Source organism: Pelobates fuscus, chromosome 12, assembly GCF_036172605.1.
Source record: "Pelobates fuscus isolate aPelFus1 chromosome 12, aPelFus1.pri, whole genome shotgun sequence".
NCBI lineage: Eukaryota > Metazoa > Chordata > Amphibia > Anura > Pelobatidae > Pelobates > Pelobates fuscus.
Genome location: NC_086328.1, coordinates 105,069,262 through 105,089,254, shown reverse-complemented (window position 1 = coordinate 105,089,254; position 19,993 = coordinate 105,069,262). Strand labels below are relative to the sequence as shown.

Genomic DNA, 19,993 nt, shown 5'->3' with positions numbered 1-19,993 from the left:
ATTTTTATGTAAACACTGCGTTTTAAGAGATTAGGCAGTGTTAACATTGCTGCCTAGTAACACCTCTAGTGACCGTCACTCAGACGGCTACTAGAGGTGCTTCCTAGTCCAGTGCTGCACAGTGGGAAGTACCTATTCTCAGGGTACCCATGCTCTTCATAGAGATGCTCAATATTCTTTATAGAGATGCATTGATTCAATGCATCTCTATGAGGAGATGCTGATTGGCTCAGCATGCCATTGTGCCATGCAGGCACAATAACCCCCAATGCTTTCTTACGGGAAAAATTGATGATCTTGGCTATAAAGGTGGGGACAGCCACAGCAAGCCCGGCACTGTGTGGGGAAAAAAGGTGAATAAACTCAACTTTCCCATGCAATCGGAGAGGGCTGGGTACCTAAATAGTTGGTTTTACATTAAAGTGTCAGGAATACATAGTGTTCCTTTAAGCTAAAGTTGTTTTCATTCTCAGAGTGTCCCTTTCACTAATATAAAGATTTAATTTTCAGGAAATTATTTAAAAAATACTGCTGTAGGAAAAGAAAATGTATGTAGGTTTATATCTATTAAATGGGAGAGATTAAAACAGATGTTACTGTATGTATGAGCATCATTACAAACATGCGGAGTTTCATGAGAATGGCTGCTGTTTTATTACATTTGCAGACATCTTATCCAAGTGAAAATGCAGATTTTTTTTTTTTTTTTATTTGAAACAAAACTATAGATAAAAAAAAAAAAGCAAAGGGTGAGAGTGGGAATGGAATTTACTATGTATTTACCGGCAGCCAATTGAATCCACATCTCTGTTTAAAAATAATTACTGAATTGTGGTTCCTGTTTTAGGTCGGGAACCTAAAGGACATTGTGTTATGCTGCTTTTATTGAGCTACATGCCTTATTCAAACACTTTTTAGGAAAAATATCATGTAAAAGTGAGTCCTTCAGCAAAAGAACAAAATGTCCTGTTCTAAGTCTCCACGTCTGGAAAATGCTCACACCCCTCCCAAAACACACAGACTCCTGCTCTGTGCCAAATCCAGCTGGAGAATATTATATAATACACTGTTTCCTTAGCAACAGTAATCCGTCATAACAGAACAGTGCTCCGTAAAATGACCAGATGTGAATGAGTTATGGTGAAACCGGTATCGAAGAACAAACATTTTAAAAAATAACAGAAGGTCTTACATAACTGGGAAACAACTGCTGCACTGAAGTTTTGTCTCAAAGCACATGCTGCTATTGTCAAACACTGTGGACAGGACTGGCATTTAAAAACAAATAATTGAAACTTTATTTTGGTTTCATTCTTCGTGTATTTAGCAAACTCCAAAAATACAACTTTGAGCATCACTCTGATATTTGCTGGTGCTATAGAAAACAATTTAACAAATTTGTGAAAATAACAAAACAAATTATTTTTTTAGATTATAAAAGCAAACAAATAAAAATAAAGTTTGAACATCAGTCTTACGATTTAGTTGTCATTGTTTGTAAACTCTAATAACTGGTAAACTGACACAGAGTTAGTTATAAAAAACACGTAAAAATATCAATCAAAGGGAGAAATTTCCAGAATATTAAAGTGTAAGAAAGAGAAACTGGTGGTTTAAGTAAATCCTAGAGATTTAGAGTGCTAGACTAACCCTACATATATTTTTGTATATCTTGTATATATTAAACGCTTAAAGCAGCTCTGGGAGACAGTAGGGGAGATTTATTAAAGTGTTGCCAACACTTTCCATCTAATGTTTAATTCAATTTTGCAGAGGCAACAGATTTTTGAATAGTTCTTTGCTGCCTGAAAAAGTGGCAGATTTTTTTCTGCCCCTATAAATTTGGTGGTTTTCTGAAATGGAAATTTCTTCAAAAACTGGAGGAATTTACTATAAAGAAAAACGTCCCTTTTTATATCACTTTAATAATATGACCAGAGTAATAACAGAATGTAACCAACACTTTTTAGAAGACATTGATGAATATCCCCATGTGTTTCTACATCTCTCCCAGATTTCCACAGTCACATTTCTGTGGACTCCTAGTCTGCTCAAATTAGTAAAAGTAATATACAAAACACGTAGGGTGAACAAGGTGTGCCAGGAGTTTATGGAAAAAAGATCAGCTGAACTAGCCAGTGCCAATCAATGGATAATGATATTTCACCCATTTCTGCTCCCAGTTTATTGTAACTGCTGTCTGTACTGCCAGTTTACCTGCAGTTGAAGTCAGACTCATCACTTTCCCTCTGATGCCAAAAAGTGTTTTTAAATGTAGTAAGTGTTTGAGTTCATTTTTGTTTGGCTTCATTTTGTATGTTTGTATTTGCTTCTGTATTACACAGCCATGTATCAGTGCTGCCACCCACCCCATATGTTCCCTATTAAGGGTTAATAATTGGTTTACAAGTATAGCCCATTCTGCCTCAGAGATTTTTGCATTTTAGCTTAAGGCAGCAAGGTGAATTGTTAGTGTAGGACTCACCTAAGAGGTTTGCCTTGACTTGGCAGGTGAGCTTACAATTTAATGGCCATTAAAAACCCTTCTGTTGAGGCCGGGGCCTGGCCTTAGAGCTGAGAGGACTCTCAACACAGCAGCTCCTGCTAAACAAGGCAATAAAAGCTGAAATTCACAGCCTAAACTGCAAAATCGCAGTACTATACGTGAGTTGAATGTAACCTAACATGGCAGCATGTCACTAACTTCTTAAGTATCCTCACATCTCTGCATAAGATCACTCGCAGAATCAGTCTGAGATGCTACTACACTGATATGCCTCTACTACTTGTCTTAACCTTTTACCTTTAACCCAAACCTACTGTTCATTCTTGTTAATCTATCTATGAAACCAAAAAGGTGCTTTGTTAAAGCTTTACCATTGTACAATACTGCAGCCAATGTCTGGCTAAAAGTGTACTGTAATACCATGACCTTGCTATGCACCACCAAAATAAAGAATTATTTTGAAAAACAAAACAAAAAAAACCCTTCGGTTATTTAAATGAGCGTAAGGATTTAGGGTAGTGTGCAGGTAATTCTTTTTGGCTTATGTTTCAGAGAAATGTGTCTGGTTTATTACACATCGCAGGTTTGGAGAAGACAGAGATATGAGTGTAAAGGATTCCTACCTGTGTGTGTTCGGATATGTTTCTGAAGATCCCCCGATGTTTTGAAAGATTTAGTGCAATTTTCTTCTGAACACCTGTATGGCTTCTCACCGGTGTGTGTTCGGACGTGACTTTTTAAACCATAACCTGATGTAAAAATAATAAAAATGTAATTTACCTAATAAACATAAATTTTTATTTATAATCTATTTCACCAGGAAGAATCAACAAATATCCTTTTGCTTTCTGAGACATAAGCTCTTTTATAAAACAGATTTGCAAACAGGTGAGATATAGTCTTCCCTCAAATTAATTAAATTCTACCCTGACATTTCAAGTTATGCCCAAATTTAGTAACATCTCATGCGCCTTGCATAGGTTATGGTACAAGGAGTATCTCTGTCCTATTCACCCTTTTTCTAATTTCTTAAATCTGTAGTGATATGCAAAATTCACTGCGGCTATAAAACAACTCAATAAAACATGTTTTCTCCTAACCATCCAAGTACCTGTATGGCATCGTGCCCATTGGGAGAGCACCACATCATAAAGCGTGTTCATCACCTATAACAGGATTCTGTGAAGCAGTTAGCAAGGTAGGTCTTTAAACCGTAAATGGAGCCATCAGTAAGTTGTTGTATCCTCTATCATTTTAAGCAGCAGTTCCATTCACATATTCTTATAAATGAAACTCCTGCAAAGTCCTGAACCACATCTATCATAACACCCTGCTGAGCAGCTATCATTGAAACAAAAGGAGGGTGGGACTGTCTGAAGACTATAAGTGATGTACTAGCCAGGGCGGAGGTCATGGTTTGAAGTTGTACATCCTGGAGATAAGTATTTTAACTGTTACATTTATGGACAATTTTTTAATGTGTATTTGTATAATAATATAGAGTGATTTCAGTCTCGGTGTACAGTAAAGGACAGATAGTTCAAGACATAATATAGATATATAAATAGAAATGGCAGATAAAAAGACACAACATTGCTGGGATTTATGATGCCTATTTGCAGAGCCCTGACAAGAAACATGGGTAACCATGGGCCACATTTCTATGTCCCATAATAAATTCTGAGTACTCATAATAGACAGTCCATTATATTTCCAGTTTATCAGCATTTACAGGAATAAACTAGCCCATGATACGTGGCTTCTTGTAAATACCAAAAAAATGGGTTAGAGATGGCTCTTAAAGACGCATTTCACTATGACATATAGCTGTAAATTTGGAAATCCAATAAATGATGAATGAATGTATTACCTGTTGCAAATGCCTTTCCGCAGCCACTGTGCTCGCACTGGTAAGGCCGGTCCCCGGTGTGTGACCGTTCATGCACCTGATTGGGACAGTATTACTTTTTAATATCTCCAAGGAGAAAAAAAAAAAGAATATAGCAGATTGCAATCCTATCTAAACCTTCATTAAACAGAAAAGATAAATCAAAAGCATTGGCACTTATCAACCAAACAGACAACCCCCAAAATTCCCTTTTAGATTTCACAAGTAAAATATCATACTCCAATTGCCAATAACTATCACGCTCGAAGAGTTATGTTGAATATTCCATTATTACTATTTACTATCAGGACCAGACAGCTGTAATATAATGATTTGTGATCCTTAAAGCAAATAGTGATTGATTGATCGATCTATTGACTGTTACTGTGTGACCTTTCATCGATCACATTACCTTAAGATGATGAGCTGTTGTGTACAGCTTTCCGCAGCCATCATAGTCACATCGGAATGCTTTCTCATTCATCTGCTGGGGTTTGGCAATCAATCTGGGACCGTGACTTTGTAAAACAACCTAAGAAATAAAGAAAAATTGCAGTGAGGACACCATTCAAGTAAAACTAAATACACAATGGAAATAGTTTGACTCCAGATTAGTTGAGGTTAAATGTTTATTGCACTTGAAAATATCTTTATCAATAACTGGAATGCCACTCCTCAATGTGCATGGTTTTAATTTAATCATCGACAGACAAGATTAAAGCATTGTTAAAGGGCAGACTAACAACCATAACCACTACGTTATATTGTAGTGGTTATGGTGCTAGTAGACTGCAGACTTTGTCTCCTGGTTCTGGGCAAAAGTGATTTCAAGCAGCTTGTCCTAAATGGGGAGTTTCTGAAAGGCTCAGCTTATTATTCAAGTATGGATTAAATTCTTATTACTGATGTGCAAGTGGAAAGTCTGCATTAGGAATCAGTGAGCTCCTTGGGGACTCCAGAATTTGGTAAAACCGCTTGAAAAAATGGTTTGGCTCAAAAACAATGGATGGTACCCCCGGCCAAATGGTACCACCTAACCACTAGACTGCCTCTCTTAATAAATAAATAAAATTTTTGATGACTTGCTGACATTTTTTTGTTGCATTATCAGCTGTATTGGGTGAAAAAAAAAAAATAAGATGAAATGGATGCTTTTCTGATTATTTCAAGATCTATGATCTAGAAATTAGTGGAAAAAAATGCACTGAAGGGACACCTCTACTTTGCAGGGGTGGGAAATCCTAGCAGTTGATTCTATACAGGGTGACAGAACCGAGACTGGTGCTGCTTTTTATGGGACCTTGAGTTCCTTGTATCCTTTGCCGGTCAAAATGTGGGAGCTCCTGTGGGCTGAAAAGGGGGCAGTCCCCATGGCTCTAAGGGAGTGATTGTTCAGCATAGTCTATTGTACCTCCCCTCCAATTAGTGCTTTCCTAGTCCTCTGGGAAGTAGGTGAGAACAAGGGTTGAAGTTGGATGGGCAATGTTGGTGACCGCAGCCGACCCGGAGTTCCAGGGGAATGTGGCCAAGTCCCGCTAAGGTCTTTGTGGTTCTCTCTGGCTCTCCTGGAACTCATTACCGCTAGGACTTTGATAGCGACTGGTCAAATCTTTATCCCCGTGGTAATTTGCCAATTCCCATTGGATCCAGATGTTATATTTCCACAATGGGCACTAAGATCAAACCTACCAGGGGATATACAATGTGTGGGGGTTTCGTGGCTGTTTTATTGTTATTTTAGGGGTATTTTGTGTTGGGCTCTCTGTATCCGGCAGATAATTAGTTTCAGCGAAGGATAACAATTTTCTCCCAGACACAGAGACACCAGTCACCTATGTATTGAATGGAGAACCCATTCTGGGGGTGCATGTATAAAAGACCACTTTGTTTCCAATAAAACCAGTTGTACTTCCAGAATCATTTGTTGCCTGATTACTGGGAAAAGAGGCTATAATCACTAACCAGTGCTTCTTCCAGAGAGATTTCTAACTGAGCTATCCAGCTGGGATATAGGGGCTCTGCTACAATATTTTTCCTTACTTTATTGTCCGCATTCTGTCATATTCTAAACAGTGACGGTCCATTTCAGTTCTTGTTGTAAATCTCACTGCAAGTACTGACGGGTTACATATTGTGTATATTTTTAGATATTTGTAATTTCCTTTAGAGGCATCACTAGCCTTGAACGAAAGATTCGATGGGGAGAAATTATGTTTTATAACACAACATATAGAGTGCTTATGTTCTGTTCCTTTATTGTATCATTTTTCTCAGAAGTGGTTCTCAGACCATCCATTACACTGTTAACCCCTTAAGGACTGAGGCCGTTTTACAAGTTGTGATCAAAACAAAACGTAAACAAAACCTTTAATTTGCGCTATATGTCTGTTCAGGCGTAATTCACCTCTTTCCTATTACGTGCACCCACACTTATCATATATCCTTTTGTTCAGAAGAAACATGGCTTTCATGTCACATCAAATATTTGTATATTAAACATAATTTAATATGAATAAAATATTTTTAAAAAATGAGAAGTTAAGAAATTTTATTTTTTTTAGTTCTGAATGGCATTTTAACTGTGAATGTCATAATACTGTTAGCTGTTACTGCAATAAAATACACATATTTGTATTTAGCGATGTCTCACAAGTAAAACAGTACCCCCCATGTATAGGTTTTATGTTGTTTTGGGTCAAATATAGCACATTACATTTTTCAGTTTATACACATTGAAATTTGCCAGACTGGTTATGTCAACCCGAGGTATTACAAACGGGGTATGTCCAGTCTTTTTTAGTTGCCACTTAGTCACAAACACTGGCCAAAGTTAGCGTTCATATTTGTTTGTGTGTGAAAAATGCAAAAAACTCATTTGAACACTAATTTTGGCCAGTGTTTGTGACTAAGTGGCTACTAAAACATACTGGAAATAACCCATTTGCAATACCTTGGGTTGTCTACTTTTGCAAATGGTATGCCATCATGGGGGTAATTCTCATTCCTGGGCTACCATACTGGCTATCATCTTGCAAATTTTAATGTAAAAGAAAGGAAATGCAAGCCATTTATTTGACTCTGTAACTCTTGAAAACACCATAAAACCTGTACATGGGGGTTTCGGTTTTACTCGCAAGACTCTGCCAAACACAAATATTAGTGTTTCCAAACAGAAAAGTATCACAACAATTATATCGTCAGGGAAAATGCAGTTTGTGTGTGAATCTTTTTTTTTAGAAATTGCACTTTTACTGACGATATCATCGTTGTGATATGTTTTACTGTTTTGAAACACTACTATTTGTGTTCAGCGAAGTCTCCCGAGTAAACCAGTAGCCCCCCATGTACAGGTTTTATAGTGTCTTGGAAAGTTACAGGGTTAAATATAGGGTTTGCAAACCAAATTCTCTGGATTTTCTTCCTGGGTTAATAGTAATTAATAAAATGACATAATTATGTAAAAATATTATATAAATATATTTGTAGAATTTATACATATATATATATATATATATATATACACACACACACGCACACACATATATATATATATATATATATATATACTCACACACACACACATGTGTTTATAATGTCATTCTAAATGTATTTTGAATATATATATGTAATATAAATATATATTTTTTCAATTTATATATATATATATATATATAAAATTAACGTAATTCTAAGTGTATTTTAATATTAATATATATTCATAATTTTATATATATCTATATAACTATTAAAATACACTTAGAATAATGCATTGTGTATGTGTATATACAAGTACTTAGATCATATATTAACTTTATTAACTTTTTAAAACTTTTTTACAGGCTTTAGGGGGACAGCCTGAGAGCTCAGGAAGTCCCCCAGCAGGCACTGCACAAGCCGGCTATTCCGGCCATGTGATTGCGAGGACCCTGCGATCACATGGCCCAGGAGGGCCGGATTGGGCATAGGGCAAGGATCGCGACTGCCAGCGTGGGATCGGCGGGGACCCAGTAAGTATGAAAGACGGCAGGGACGTTCTATGCCACCCTTCGGCATTTAGAGCCACCCCAAAAAGGACAGCATAGAACGCCCGCCGTTCTTAAGCATGCTCCCTTGATAAAGGCGTATAACGCCGAAACGTTGGGGGCTTTTTTTGTGACTTTTTCACCCTCCTCTCATTCACTTGGATAGCTTCTATTGTTTCTGGTATGTATTATTTGGTCAACATTTGTATACAGATATCCATTCTCTTTTGTATTGAGATCAGTACTATTTAGTCTGTATATCCAGTAATGCTTATTTCTATTTTTCTGTTCATGTCAGAACTCTCAAATTGACTATATATGTATGATTATATTTATGCTTTGATTCATAGATTGGATATTTTGTGATACCCGTTACTCTTGTACTTGTTTAATAAAGCATTTTGTATTTTAGTTTGTTGTGCTCCTCATTCAGTACTATAGTATATTGTATCATTAGCCTTTGGAAATAGGGCTTTTTGAGTGAGCATCCTTTACTTTGTATTTACATTGATTGGTCACACTTATTGCACATGGCTGGGTGTGCCTACCATTTTCTTGTTAAATAAATATCAAATAACAAACCTGCATTTTCTTTTCCTGGTCTGGTTCTGTGATTAGTGTGCCACCTCCTACAGTGTCACCGCCTTCTATAGACACCTACAAAGCATAACATCTGTGATTAGATCTCTGATAACTGAGTGTTACCATCCACAGGACACAGCATCTTTTATGCTTAATGTGATACCTTCGCTGCATATTGTTCCAATGCGCTGATAGTATCTGGATCAATTGTAGCCTCTCCCGTGTGAAGACCTGCTACTGTGCCATCAGCTTGGATGGCTAGGATGGTATCGGTTTGCGGCACCTGGACAGTATGGTGGATGTAGGCAGTCGTGCCATCTTCTAACTGCACTGCTTGTAGAGAGCTCTGATCATATGCATCTGGAAGAGGACACAAAGCAATGAAAGAGAAGAGATTAGTAAATACTGCCTGCAGTTGCAGTTGGTACGTTTTACTAGAAACTCTAATAATGATTACATTCATGCGCTATGAGAAAGCTTGGATAATTTTATGACTCTTGTGCTTTTGCTCAGGCAACAATATTGTGCCACCTGCCCCATGTCTGTAGAGACAAGCAAGCTAATGGGAAGGATGGTGCATGTAGTGCTTTGTGTTAAATAGGAAAGCTTCACGGTGAAGATAATACATGTACAGCTTAGAGTGCCAGACTTCCATGGGAGGTGTGAGTCCAGCACCTGCTAAAGAGCCCAAGGGGAACAGGGAGTTCTACTTTTATTCTACAGGAATTACTGCATAGCTGACGAAGTTATATTTTTGGATAAGCTTTTCAGATGATTTGTCTGCAGAATTCACCATTAAAATCTAAGGGAATTTTTCTAGATAAATCATTTGAAAAGCATATCCATCATATTACATTGAGACCATAGTTATCTGGACGTATATGAAAATATAGAGCATTCCATTACCCCTCTGCCCCCTGCCCCGTACCTTTAGTGGAGTGGTGAATATACGCTGTGGTTCCATCCTCCAGCTGCACCGCTTGCCCATCTTCCAGTCGCAGGCTGTCTATTTGAAAGATATATCATAATTTGTTAATTGAGCAGTTCTTATATAGCATTCTTATCCAGAGTGCTTTACGAATTAAGTGTTCAGAGGCAGAGGAATATATAATGAGACAAACAGACACAAAAGGAGTAAAAAAACTAGCTTGTGGACTTCATCTAATCCCAGCAACACCTACTACAAAGAACTATGCAAGACAGCCCGTGCAATAGAGAGACAGTGTGCACCGAAACAACAAGTTGTAACAAGTTAATCAGTAACCATTCATTTTAATATTCAGTTCTGCCACTGAAGCATCTGCTGGCCTCCTAAGCTAGGCATGAACATTAGGACACTAGGCACTGACTAGCTATGTTAACAGATTCAACCATATATTGCTGTGCTGGTTCTCCATTGCTAGAAGGCACTAGGCACTGATTAGCCAAGGCAACAGGTTCAACCATATATTGCTGTGCTGGTTCTCCATTGCTAGAAGGCACTAGGCACTGATTAGCCAAGGCAACAGGTTCAACCATATATTGCTGTGCTGGTTCTCCATTGCTAGAAGGCACTAGGCACTGATTAGCCAAGGCAACAGGTTCAACCATATATTGCTGTGCTGGTTCTCCATTGCTAGAAGGCACTAGGCACTGATTAGCCAAGGAAACAGGTTCAACCATATATTACTGTGCTGGTTCTTCATGGCTAGAGGGCACTAGAACCTAGCTAGCCAAAGCAACAGGTTAAACCAGATATTGATGTGCTGGTTCTCCATGGTTAGAGGTTCCATGGAAGCCAGAAGCAGTTTCTGTTATTTCTCATGGGCTAAGCCTTGTGCAGGGATAGCTCACCGGCTGACAACATCAGGCTTAGCTTAGTAAAGAGAGCTTTTGACTCTCATTGAGCAGTGGAAGTGGGAAGAAGCACTTAGCAAACTCCAGGTAAGAAGTGAAACCATTCTAAAATGGTCTGACTTCTTAAAGTGGGGAGAAAGAATCCTACATACGAAAGAATGCACACACTATGGGAGTTCACACACTATGCATGGCATGTCAGGGATAGTGATTGTATGTGCTAACTTCCTCTTCTAATGGGATTTATGTGAATAGAAGTATCTTACCACTCTTGGGTACATGTTGAACATAGGCAGCAGATCCGTCCTCCAACTGAATAACTTGTCCTTCTGTTAATTTACCATCTACAGAAAAAAGAAAGATAGCTAATAGAGTGCTCTTCAATATTATATTTGGACACAGGAAAGTAGATGGCCAAAATGTTGGAATGAGACACCTATTATTGTAAGCTAGATGAGACAAAAATCTCAATTATAGGGTTTAGGAAAGGCCATGATGGCTGACTGCAATCTATTTAACTATATTAACCCCTGTAGCAAGACAACCACCTCCATTTTGCGGTTTGCCATTTCTTGATGGGAAGCAGAAAAATTAGACGTTTGCATTACAAATCACAATAATCATAATTCAAAGATAAAATTACAATTAAAAAAAGCAATTGGAAAATAAATGGGAAGCAGAAAATCCAATTACTGGCTCCAAATACACATAAAGATTACCTTTTGAATTGTGCTGAATATATGCTGTGGATCCATCTGAGAGCGTCACTGCCTGTAAGCTGACACTGTCCATAGTATCCATACTTTCACTGTCTGGGAATAACATACATGTTAGTAAATACCACATGATATAGGCATGGACATGTTTAAATAATGCCTTTGTATGTAAGAACTCCACCACTTAGCTAGGAACATCAGTGTGTATAAATATACCATGTATTACTAATCTGCATCCATTACTATAAATACGTTCTGTTCCCACAGTAAAGCACTATGGAGGTAATGGCGCTTTAAAACACAGTTATAGTATTAAAGGGACACTGTAGTCACCAAAACAACTTTAGCTTCATGAAGCAATTCTAGTGTATATGTTGTGAAGAAATACCCCATCACTTGGTTCGGCACATTTCATTTCCTTTATTTGTTCAACACCTCATTAGAATATGGAATACAAAGTATCCAGTACGAAAAATACAACGGAAACAATTAATAGAATGCTCCCTTGGTTGGCCGAACGCATGTCGTCGACAGAATAGATGGTGGCCATTTTGTCTCCGGAATGCAGGCAGTGGTACCTGGAACTGATTTCAGTCAAGCACTCCTGCGAACACCAGTGAAGATGGAACTGCTGCCCATTCAAGTTCCCGACCACCTGTACAAACGGCATTCGGGAGAAACGAACTACCGACTTGGGGGAGCATTTGACACTCAAAAGCTTTCGTATGTTGTATGTGGTTTTCGTACAAAATCCCTCGAAATGAGACTGTCCCTTACCATGATTCCTCTGGAACTATTTTGGCCTTACACCTCGCGGCCAGCCTGTCAAACTTTCCCTCGATGGCAATTCCAAACTGCAGAACGGATCTGAGTGCTTTTTGGATATGGTAATGTACCTCTCAAGGGGTTTCCATTATCTCCCAGGCATAGGGAGGAGTTTACTGTATGTATAAATTGTAAAGCTTTGCCTGTAATAAACAGATCTACTCCCAGCATTCAGTCTCGACTAATGTGTGGGGGGAAAGGCGATACCAGCGATATTTACTTTCAGGAGTATTGGAGCCACGATATTTGGGGAAAGGGAATGCGTGGTGGAGACATATTGATGGTCCGCCACATACGTCATGACGTCATGTCCCTGCAGTATCACTGCTCAATTCTCTGCCATTTAGGAGTTAAATCACTTTTGTTTTTTGGTTTATGCAGCCCTGGCCACACCTCCCTGCATGACAAAAATTATTTTATTTTCAATCACGTTAAGCTACTTTTTAAAAGTTTTTATCTTCAAACTTTTATCACACACAGGTGGCTTCTGCAGGGTCTAGCAAACGATTAACGGAGCAGGAGATAAAAAAAAAGTTCTAACTTAAACAGGATTTGTAATAAAGAAAGTATAAATATTAGATGTCTCTTTACAGGAAGTGGCAGAGAATTGAGCAGTGAGACTGCAGAGGCATGATCTATACACAAAAATTGTTTCACTAAGCTAAAATTGTTTTTCGTGACTATAATGTCTCTTTAATAATGAATGGAAAAGTACAGTGGTCCAATTAGCCTAAAAAAGCATATGAAAGCACCGTAGTTTTGCTGATGGCTCTATAAGGATCATGTACCTGTCACAGCCTCAGTCAGACACAGCGTAACATGTTGGGATTCTCCTCCTCCCCCTGGAAACTCAGACATTCCTTGGGAATCTCGGTTAATTTGGGCGAGCAACATGGTTTTACCTGGCAGAAAAAAGAAACAGAACATTAGAAAACAGCTAGGGAAATTACAGGCTAATTGGCAAGACACCCCTGTATTCGCCAAAACAAAAACCCCAGTCTATACCTGCACATGTGCTGCACACAATGCCAGTACTCTCCACTAATAGGCTAGCTATCCAGGAGTCAATAATAATCTCTGGAGTACCAATGGGTGTATACAATATTAGAAGGATATGGCCTGAGATATCTCAGGAGAAGGCAGTGCGTATTCTGGCTGAATGAACCCACCACTCTGAGGTCAAGATTAACTCCATCCATGAAAATGATGAAAGAAAGAAATGGCAAACTGGTACAAGCAGTGCCTATAGTGAGCTTCAGCAACAGTTGTATTCACACTTCTAATAAATGTAATTACTACCAAAGTACCAAACTACATAACCCATAAACACCTGCTAAAAATACTGGGTGGGTAGGATTGGCTGACAGGTGCCATCTACATTCTAGGCTGGGTAGAGCTCAGCACAGGCAGCGGCAGACCCTGCAGATTTACAGCAAATGCAGGAAGTTCAAATGCATATTTTTATTCTTTATTTTTAATACCTATGTAATCACTAAAATGGGGGTCATCTCCAACTTGGAATGTCCCTTTAAGATCACTGATGCAATGTCAGGATGGGTAAACAACTCCATATAAAGATCACATTTCATGGGTTCTTTATACCCAGAGTTTAAAGGGCAATTAGACCCCGGCATACCCACTGCACAAGATATAGCGTAGGGGACTTCCTTTTAAGCCCATTATGAAGCTTTCAATTACTGAAACTGTCTGACTGCATTAGTAGTAAGCTTCAGGAATTAAACACAATATTTTCCTAGAGCAGGGGTCAGTGACCTGTGACACTCAAGGCTGCTTTTGCACAGCACTCGAGGCTGCCAGAGCAAAACAGACTCTGGCCGATGAGGAGTCCCAGTGGGACTGCAGATATTTTCCAGTACAACCTGAGCGGCGTTATCAGGTGGTAAATGACAATCCTCAATTTACGCATGGCAGCACTTAGAGGATGTGATCTCATAAAACTTCCTCCTAGAACTTGTGAATGGGAGTCTGCACTGGAGTAGAGCAGTCCAAAGCAACCCCTGCCCTAGACCTGTACCTGGCCTGCCCGGTCCCCACTGAACCCCAGGGAAGCCACACACCCCTAGATATACACAGAGCTGCAGAAGAAGTATTTCCTTCATTCAAATAATACAAACAGCTCACATAAACACACAATCCCCTCAAACACAACACAATCCACATACACGCATACAACACAATAAGTCTCTCACATGTCTCACATGCAATACAGAAGTAGCCTGACACACATCCCACATTTATAGGTATCATACACAATACCACAGAGTACTCATGAACATATACAGTTTAAGAGTCACAAATACGCACAAATACAATGTTACAAGGCAACTGCAGCCCCCATAAATAACACAAGCATAATACTGCAACATACACACCTCAATTAAAAAAATAAAAATAGGACTGGCACGCCAAGGAATTTCAAGATCTTGTTTTGGCACAATACTGCTAAAAGGTTGCCTACCCGTGTCCTAGAGCATGAACAAGACATGCTAACATCTCTCTTTATCCCTATGTTTTATGTTATCAAGACGAATCATGAACGGACAAATTCACTAGTGTAAGAGCAAACTCATTCAAGCCGCTTAAGGACACAGCTTAAGAAGTCTGTCCTGCATTTAAGGACACAAACAAATTTTGCTGTTTTTGCAATTTGGGTTAACCAGCAATTTGCATTTTACTCATTTACTGCACCAACACATATTATATACAGTTTGTAACAGACAAAAGGGGCTTTAATTTGATATGACATATACATATATTAATTCTCATTAATTATCAGGAAAATAAAATGCAAAGAAAATGTAAAATAAAATAACAATTGTTTGGGCAATAATAACATTAGTGTAATTAGTACAGCTAAAGAAAAGTAATTCTAAATAAATGAATGTATTTGTCCTGATTGACAGAGTACATACTAAGTTTAGAATTTCGGTTTATATTTGTTAATTACGGGTCACAAAATACAAAGAGCAAAATAGAATTTTTAACATGGAGTGATTTTATAATTTGGTATATTTGTCTTGTAAGCTTAATAGCCATCACAGAAAATAAAATTGCCACACAATATTATATATTTATATAAACTAGACATTACAGGCTATTTATCTAAGGTTATTTTGACACTTATTATGTAGCTATTTAACTGCCAACCTCTGCTAAATATTGTAGCAAAATGTTGTTTTTCTAACATACAAGTTTTTTTGCTGTTTATTTTGCATTGTGTTCAGTTAAATCTTCTGAGTATAACAATAGAGCCAATGTATGCCTTTGCAGCTATGCTGTTAATTTACAGCGACATATAGGTAATCTGACCATTTCAGTTTTTACAGTTTTGATAGATGAATTTGATGGGTCTCCGTCTCATTTTGGGTCATTATAGCAGTTTGACCGTTAAAATAACTTAGCAACATCTCCTGAGTACAACAAAACCACATATGTATATTTTTGGAAAGTAACAATCTTAATCCCTAATCCTAAATCCAATCATAATCTACACTCTAATCCTAAACCATATCCAAGCCCTATGTCTAACCCCAATTACAACCATGATCCTAACCCTAGCAATTGTATTAGATGGAATTCTGTGCTGACCCAAATCCTACTCTGAAACATAATCCCAATACTACAATTAATTCTAAACCTAATTTTAAACAAATTTAAGAATAAACCTAAAACTTATTCTAAAACCAAATCATAATCCTTAATTTAATTTTTATTCCATACATCTCTCTGTTTATATTAGTAAAGGGATTATAAACCAAAACAGAGAGTAATATGTTGCGGCATCTATTGGCTATTTTCAATATGGCAGTCTCCTATCGCTAACACTGGAACAATGCATTGTGATCTGTGCTGGGCCACTGACAAAGCCCAGCATGAGTTAAAATGGCAATGTTCTCTATGGAGTTAAAGGGCTAAGTGCAGTGCGGACTATAAATGGCACCAGCTGACATAGGGGAGCCCTAAGTATCCATTGATATTAGGGTTTATTAATGTGAGCAGGGATTTAACCCTGCTCACACTACATTACGGTCTATGGGGATTTAAGTGCCCATGTAAAGAGCTGCATGCACCTCACTTGTCAGTCTGGTGCCACTACAAAACACCCAAGCTGACAGGGGGGGGGGGGGGGGGCAGTCTAGATATAGGCATTTAAATGCATATTTAAAGGAGCTACATGCCATTCCAGCATTGCATGTACAATGAGGGAAAAAAGTATTTGATCCCCTGCTGATTTTGAACGAATTCTGCCAATTATCTCACTTCGGACTATGAGTCCTCAGATACTGAGAACGATGAGACAGCTTCAACCTTTCTCCCAGCCACAGACTCCCACTCCCTTTACACAAAATAACCCCAGAGGTATTTTAAAGAAAGGAATTCATTTTTTTTGCGATGGGCCCCCAGGAGGGGATACAAACCCGCAGAAGCCGGTACCCAACACAAAACAGGGGGGAGGCAGGAGAGGGCGAAGAGGTAGGAGAAGGTTGACTTTAATCGGCATCTACCAGATATGGCCAATTTAAGTGTTATCAATCTCTCTAATCGTTGCCTTAGTCAGGATCACCTCACCTTACTTGAGAAAGGGTTATGCTTTGTGCCAGTTCCACCGTTCAATAAATTCACGTGGGTAAAAGACCTACATCTATTTGTTCGCAAGCTGGCACTTCACAAATATCATCAAATTAATAAAGAGAAGAGGGCAAGATCCCATGGGATGTCCACTACTGAATACGGACGTTTAATGACTTTGATAGAATTATGGGAAGAGAACAATGAGGATAACCCTCCCAACCACACTGACCTTAAACCAAAGGGTCCCTTTACCCCTTACAATTGAAATATTGATTTATTTTTGGAGACAATGAAAAAGAAAATAGTAAAAATTTACATCAGAAGTTTGGATTTTTTTCCAAACAGTAATCTATTTAAAAAAGAACAGCAGGCTTTGAGTTCCCTAAAGAATGATAACAACCTAATTATAAAACCAGCGGATAAGGGGGGTAATATTGTAGTTATGAATTTGAATAACTATGTTGAGATGGTTGGGAGAGTTCTGGAGGATGGAGAGACTTATAGGATCTTAAAATCAGATCCTACAAATGATTTTCATAAGAAATACAAAAAAATTCTGGATTGGGGCCACAGTGAAGGGTTGCTGTCAGGTGACGAGTATAAATTTATTCATAATCGTCACTGAAGGATAGCAACCTTTTACTACTTCCCAAAAGTCTCACCTTACCTCCAGGCCGCCCCATTGTGTCAAAAACCTGACCCAAAAAGGGAGAATCGATCGAATCCTCAGACCCTTTGTTGAAGGGCTCCCATCCTATATTAAGGACACAAAACAAGCTCTTGCCCTTCTCTCCAATTTGAAGGTGCCGGCCTCTGCTGCGTTATGTAGCTTGGATGCTGAGTCACTTCCATCCCACACAAAACAGGTATTCAACATATTGGAGAACAATATCTCCCACATACCAAATTCTCTCTTGAACTCCTCGAGTATATCCTCACACACAATTACTTTATATTCAACAATAAGTTTTACCACCAGGTGAGAGGTAATGCGATGGGGACAGCTTGTGCTCCATCATACGCTAACCTCCACCTGGGATGGTGGGAAGAAAATCTTACACATTCAGAATTTGTTTCTAAATACCTCCCTTTAATTTTTCTGTGGCGTCGATATATAGACAACGTCTTAATTGTGTGGCAAGGTAATCTCGAGGAGTTCAATGACTTTGTCAAACTTCTGAATATAAATGATGAATCTGAGGTTTACGAGTGAATTTGGCTGTTCCAGTCAGAATTTTTTGGATCTGACAATATCAATTACAAACCAAAACACCATTCACCGCTACTCTTTTAAAAAAACTGTTGGCATCCAATAACCTCCTAAGATGGAACAGTTTCCATCCAAGACACCTGAGACAGGGTATTCCATCGGGTCACTACCTCAGGGTAAGACGTAATTGTAATACAATTGAGGAGTTTAACATCAAAGCAAAACATCTAAGACAACAGTTCATGGAAAAAGGTTTTCTGAATAGATGTTTGCAACGTGCTTATAGGAGGGTTTTTGTTAAAAGAGACTTAAAGGACCACTCTAGTGCCAGGAAAACATACTCGTTTTCCTGGCACTAGAGTGCCCTGAGGGTGCCCCCACCCTCAGGGACCCAATCCCGCCGGGCTCTGGGGGGGAGGAAGGGGTTAAACTTACCTCTTTCTCCAGCGCCGGGCGGGGAGCTTTCCTCATCCTCTCCTTCTTCCTTGCAACGTCATCGGCTGAATGTGCATGCGCGGCAGGAGCCGCGCTCGCATTCAGCCGGTCGCATAGGAAAGCATTTACAATGCTTTCCTATGGACGCTTGCGTGCTCTCACTGTGATTTTCACAGTGAGAATCACGCAAGCGCCTCTAGCGGCTGTCAATGAGACAGCCACTAGAGGTTTTGGAGGCTGGATTAACCCTCAGTATAAACATAGCAGTTTCTCTGAAACTGCTATGTTTATAAAAAAAAAGGGTTAATCATAGAGGGACCTGGCACCCAGACCACCTCATTAAGCTGAAGTGGTCTGGGTGCCTAGAGTGGTCCTTTAATCAAAAAAGCCCCCAGAAAAGTCAAACGAGAACATCAGGCTCATAGCCACCTATGATGCGGGGTGGTAGAGTATGAGGCATTCACTTCAACAGTTCTGGCCTATACTCACTGGTGATGGACACCTAAAGGAAGTGCTCACCCTCAATCTGACTATTTGTCAGGATTATAGTTGATCCAGCACGCAGAATTGTATCACACCTAAAGACTAAGGATAATGTCTAACCAGACCTTAGAATGGTCAGACTTAACATACCAGAAAATAGTCAAAATACTTGCCACGGTCAGGGACACAGAATGAGACGCAACGATGAGGAAAGCCAGAAGTCAAGGATACCAGAAATCAGGGAAGTCAACACAAAGCCAAAGTCAATTACCAGAAAAAACTCTCGGATACCCAGCTAGTGGAAACCACGACAGGGCACGGGCAAAAAGGTAATTTGGGTTTAAATAACCCTCTATAGGCTGTAATTGGCGGTCTCTGACCTCTAACCACAAAACATGCGTGCACGTCTATGACGTGACGTTGCATGCACGTTGGCGCCATTTTTAACGTGGGCGAAGGCAAGTTTATTATAAAATCCTGATCCACGGCGGCCGGTGTTCCTAAGAACGTCGTACCCACTGGGTACCAGAATGGAGGGAGACCGGGCAGCTGTGGAAAGACACTGAATGGCACTGCTGCCTACTGTGCAGCACTGAGCCAGGAAGCACCTCCAATGACCATCTGAGGAGTGGCCACTTGGAGGTGTCCCTAGGGGCAATGTAAACACTGCCTTTTCTCTGAAAAGGCAGTGTTTGCATGAAAATGCCTGCATATAATGATTATACTCACCAGAACAACTACATTAAGCTGTAGTTGTTCTGGTGACTATAGTGTCCCTCTAATGGGTAAGTATGTGCGTGATAGGCCCGTCTGTTTGAGTAAGTGGTCTCAACATTTATTCTAAGTTATTGGTTATTTTATTTATTGCTTGTGCCCAAATGCACTGGGTTTAAAGGA

General features: G+C 39.1%; 1 protein-coding gene across 2 annotated transcripts in view; it reads right to left on the bottom strand.

Moving 5' to 3' along the window:
- Positions 1–19,993, bottom strand: part of ZNF143 (zinc finger protein 143) — a 39,376-nt gene that overhangs the window by 9,265 nt on the left and 10,118 nt on the right. For both annotated transcript variants that reach the window (XM_063438797.1, XM_063438796.1), the window contains exons 2-10: positions 13,164–13,277; positions 11,554–11,646; positions 11,101–11,178; positions 9,927–10,004; positions 9,162–9,358; positions 8,999–9,073; positions 4,807–4,926; positions 4,377–4,452; positions 3,130–3,255 (exon numbers count right to left, since the gene is read on the bottom strand). In XM_063438797.1, the coding sequence (XP_063294867.1) occupies positions 3,130–3,255; positions 4,377–4,452; positions 4,807–4,926; positions 8,999–9,073; positions 9,162–9,358; positions 9,927–10,004; positions 11,101–11,178; positions 11,554–11,646; positions 13,164–13,269 (949 nt within the window). In that variant the 5' untranslated portion in view covers positions 13,270–13,277. The remainder of the gene's footprint in view (positions 1–3,129; positions 3,256–4,376; positions 4,453–4,806; positions 4,927–8,998; positions 9,074–9,161; positions 9,359–9,926; positions 10,005–11,100; positions 11,179–11,553; positions 11,647–13,163; positions 13,278–19,993) is intronic.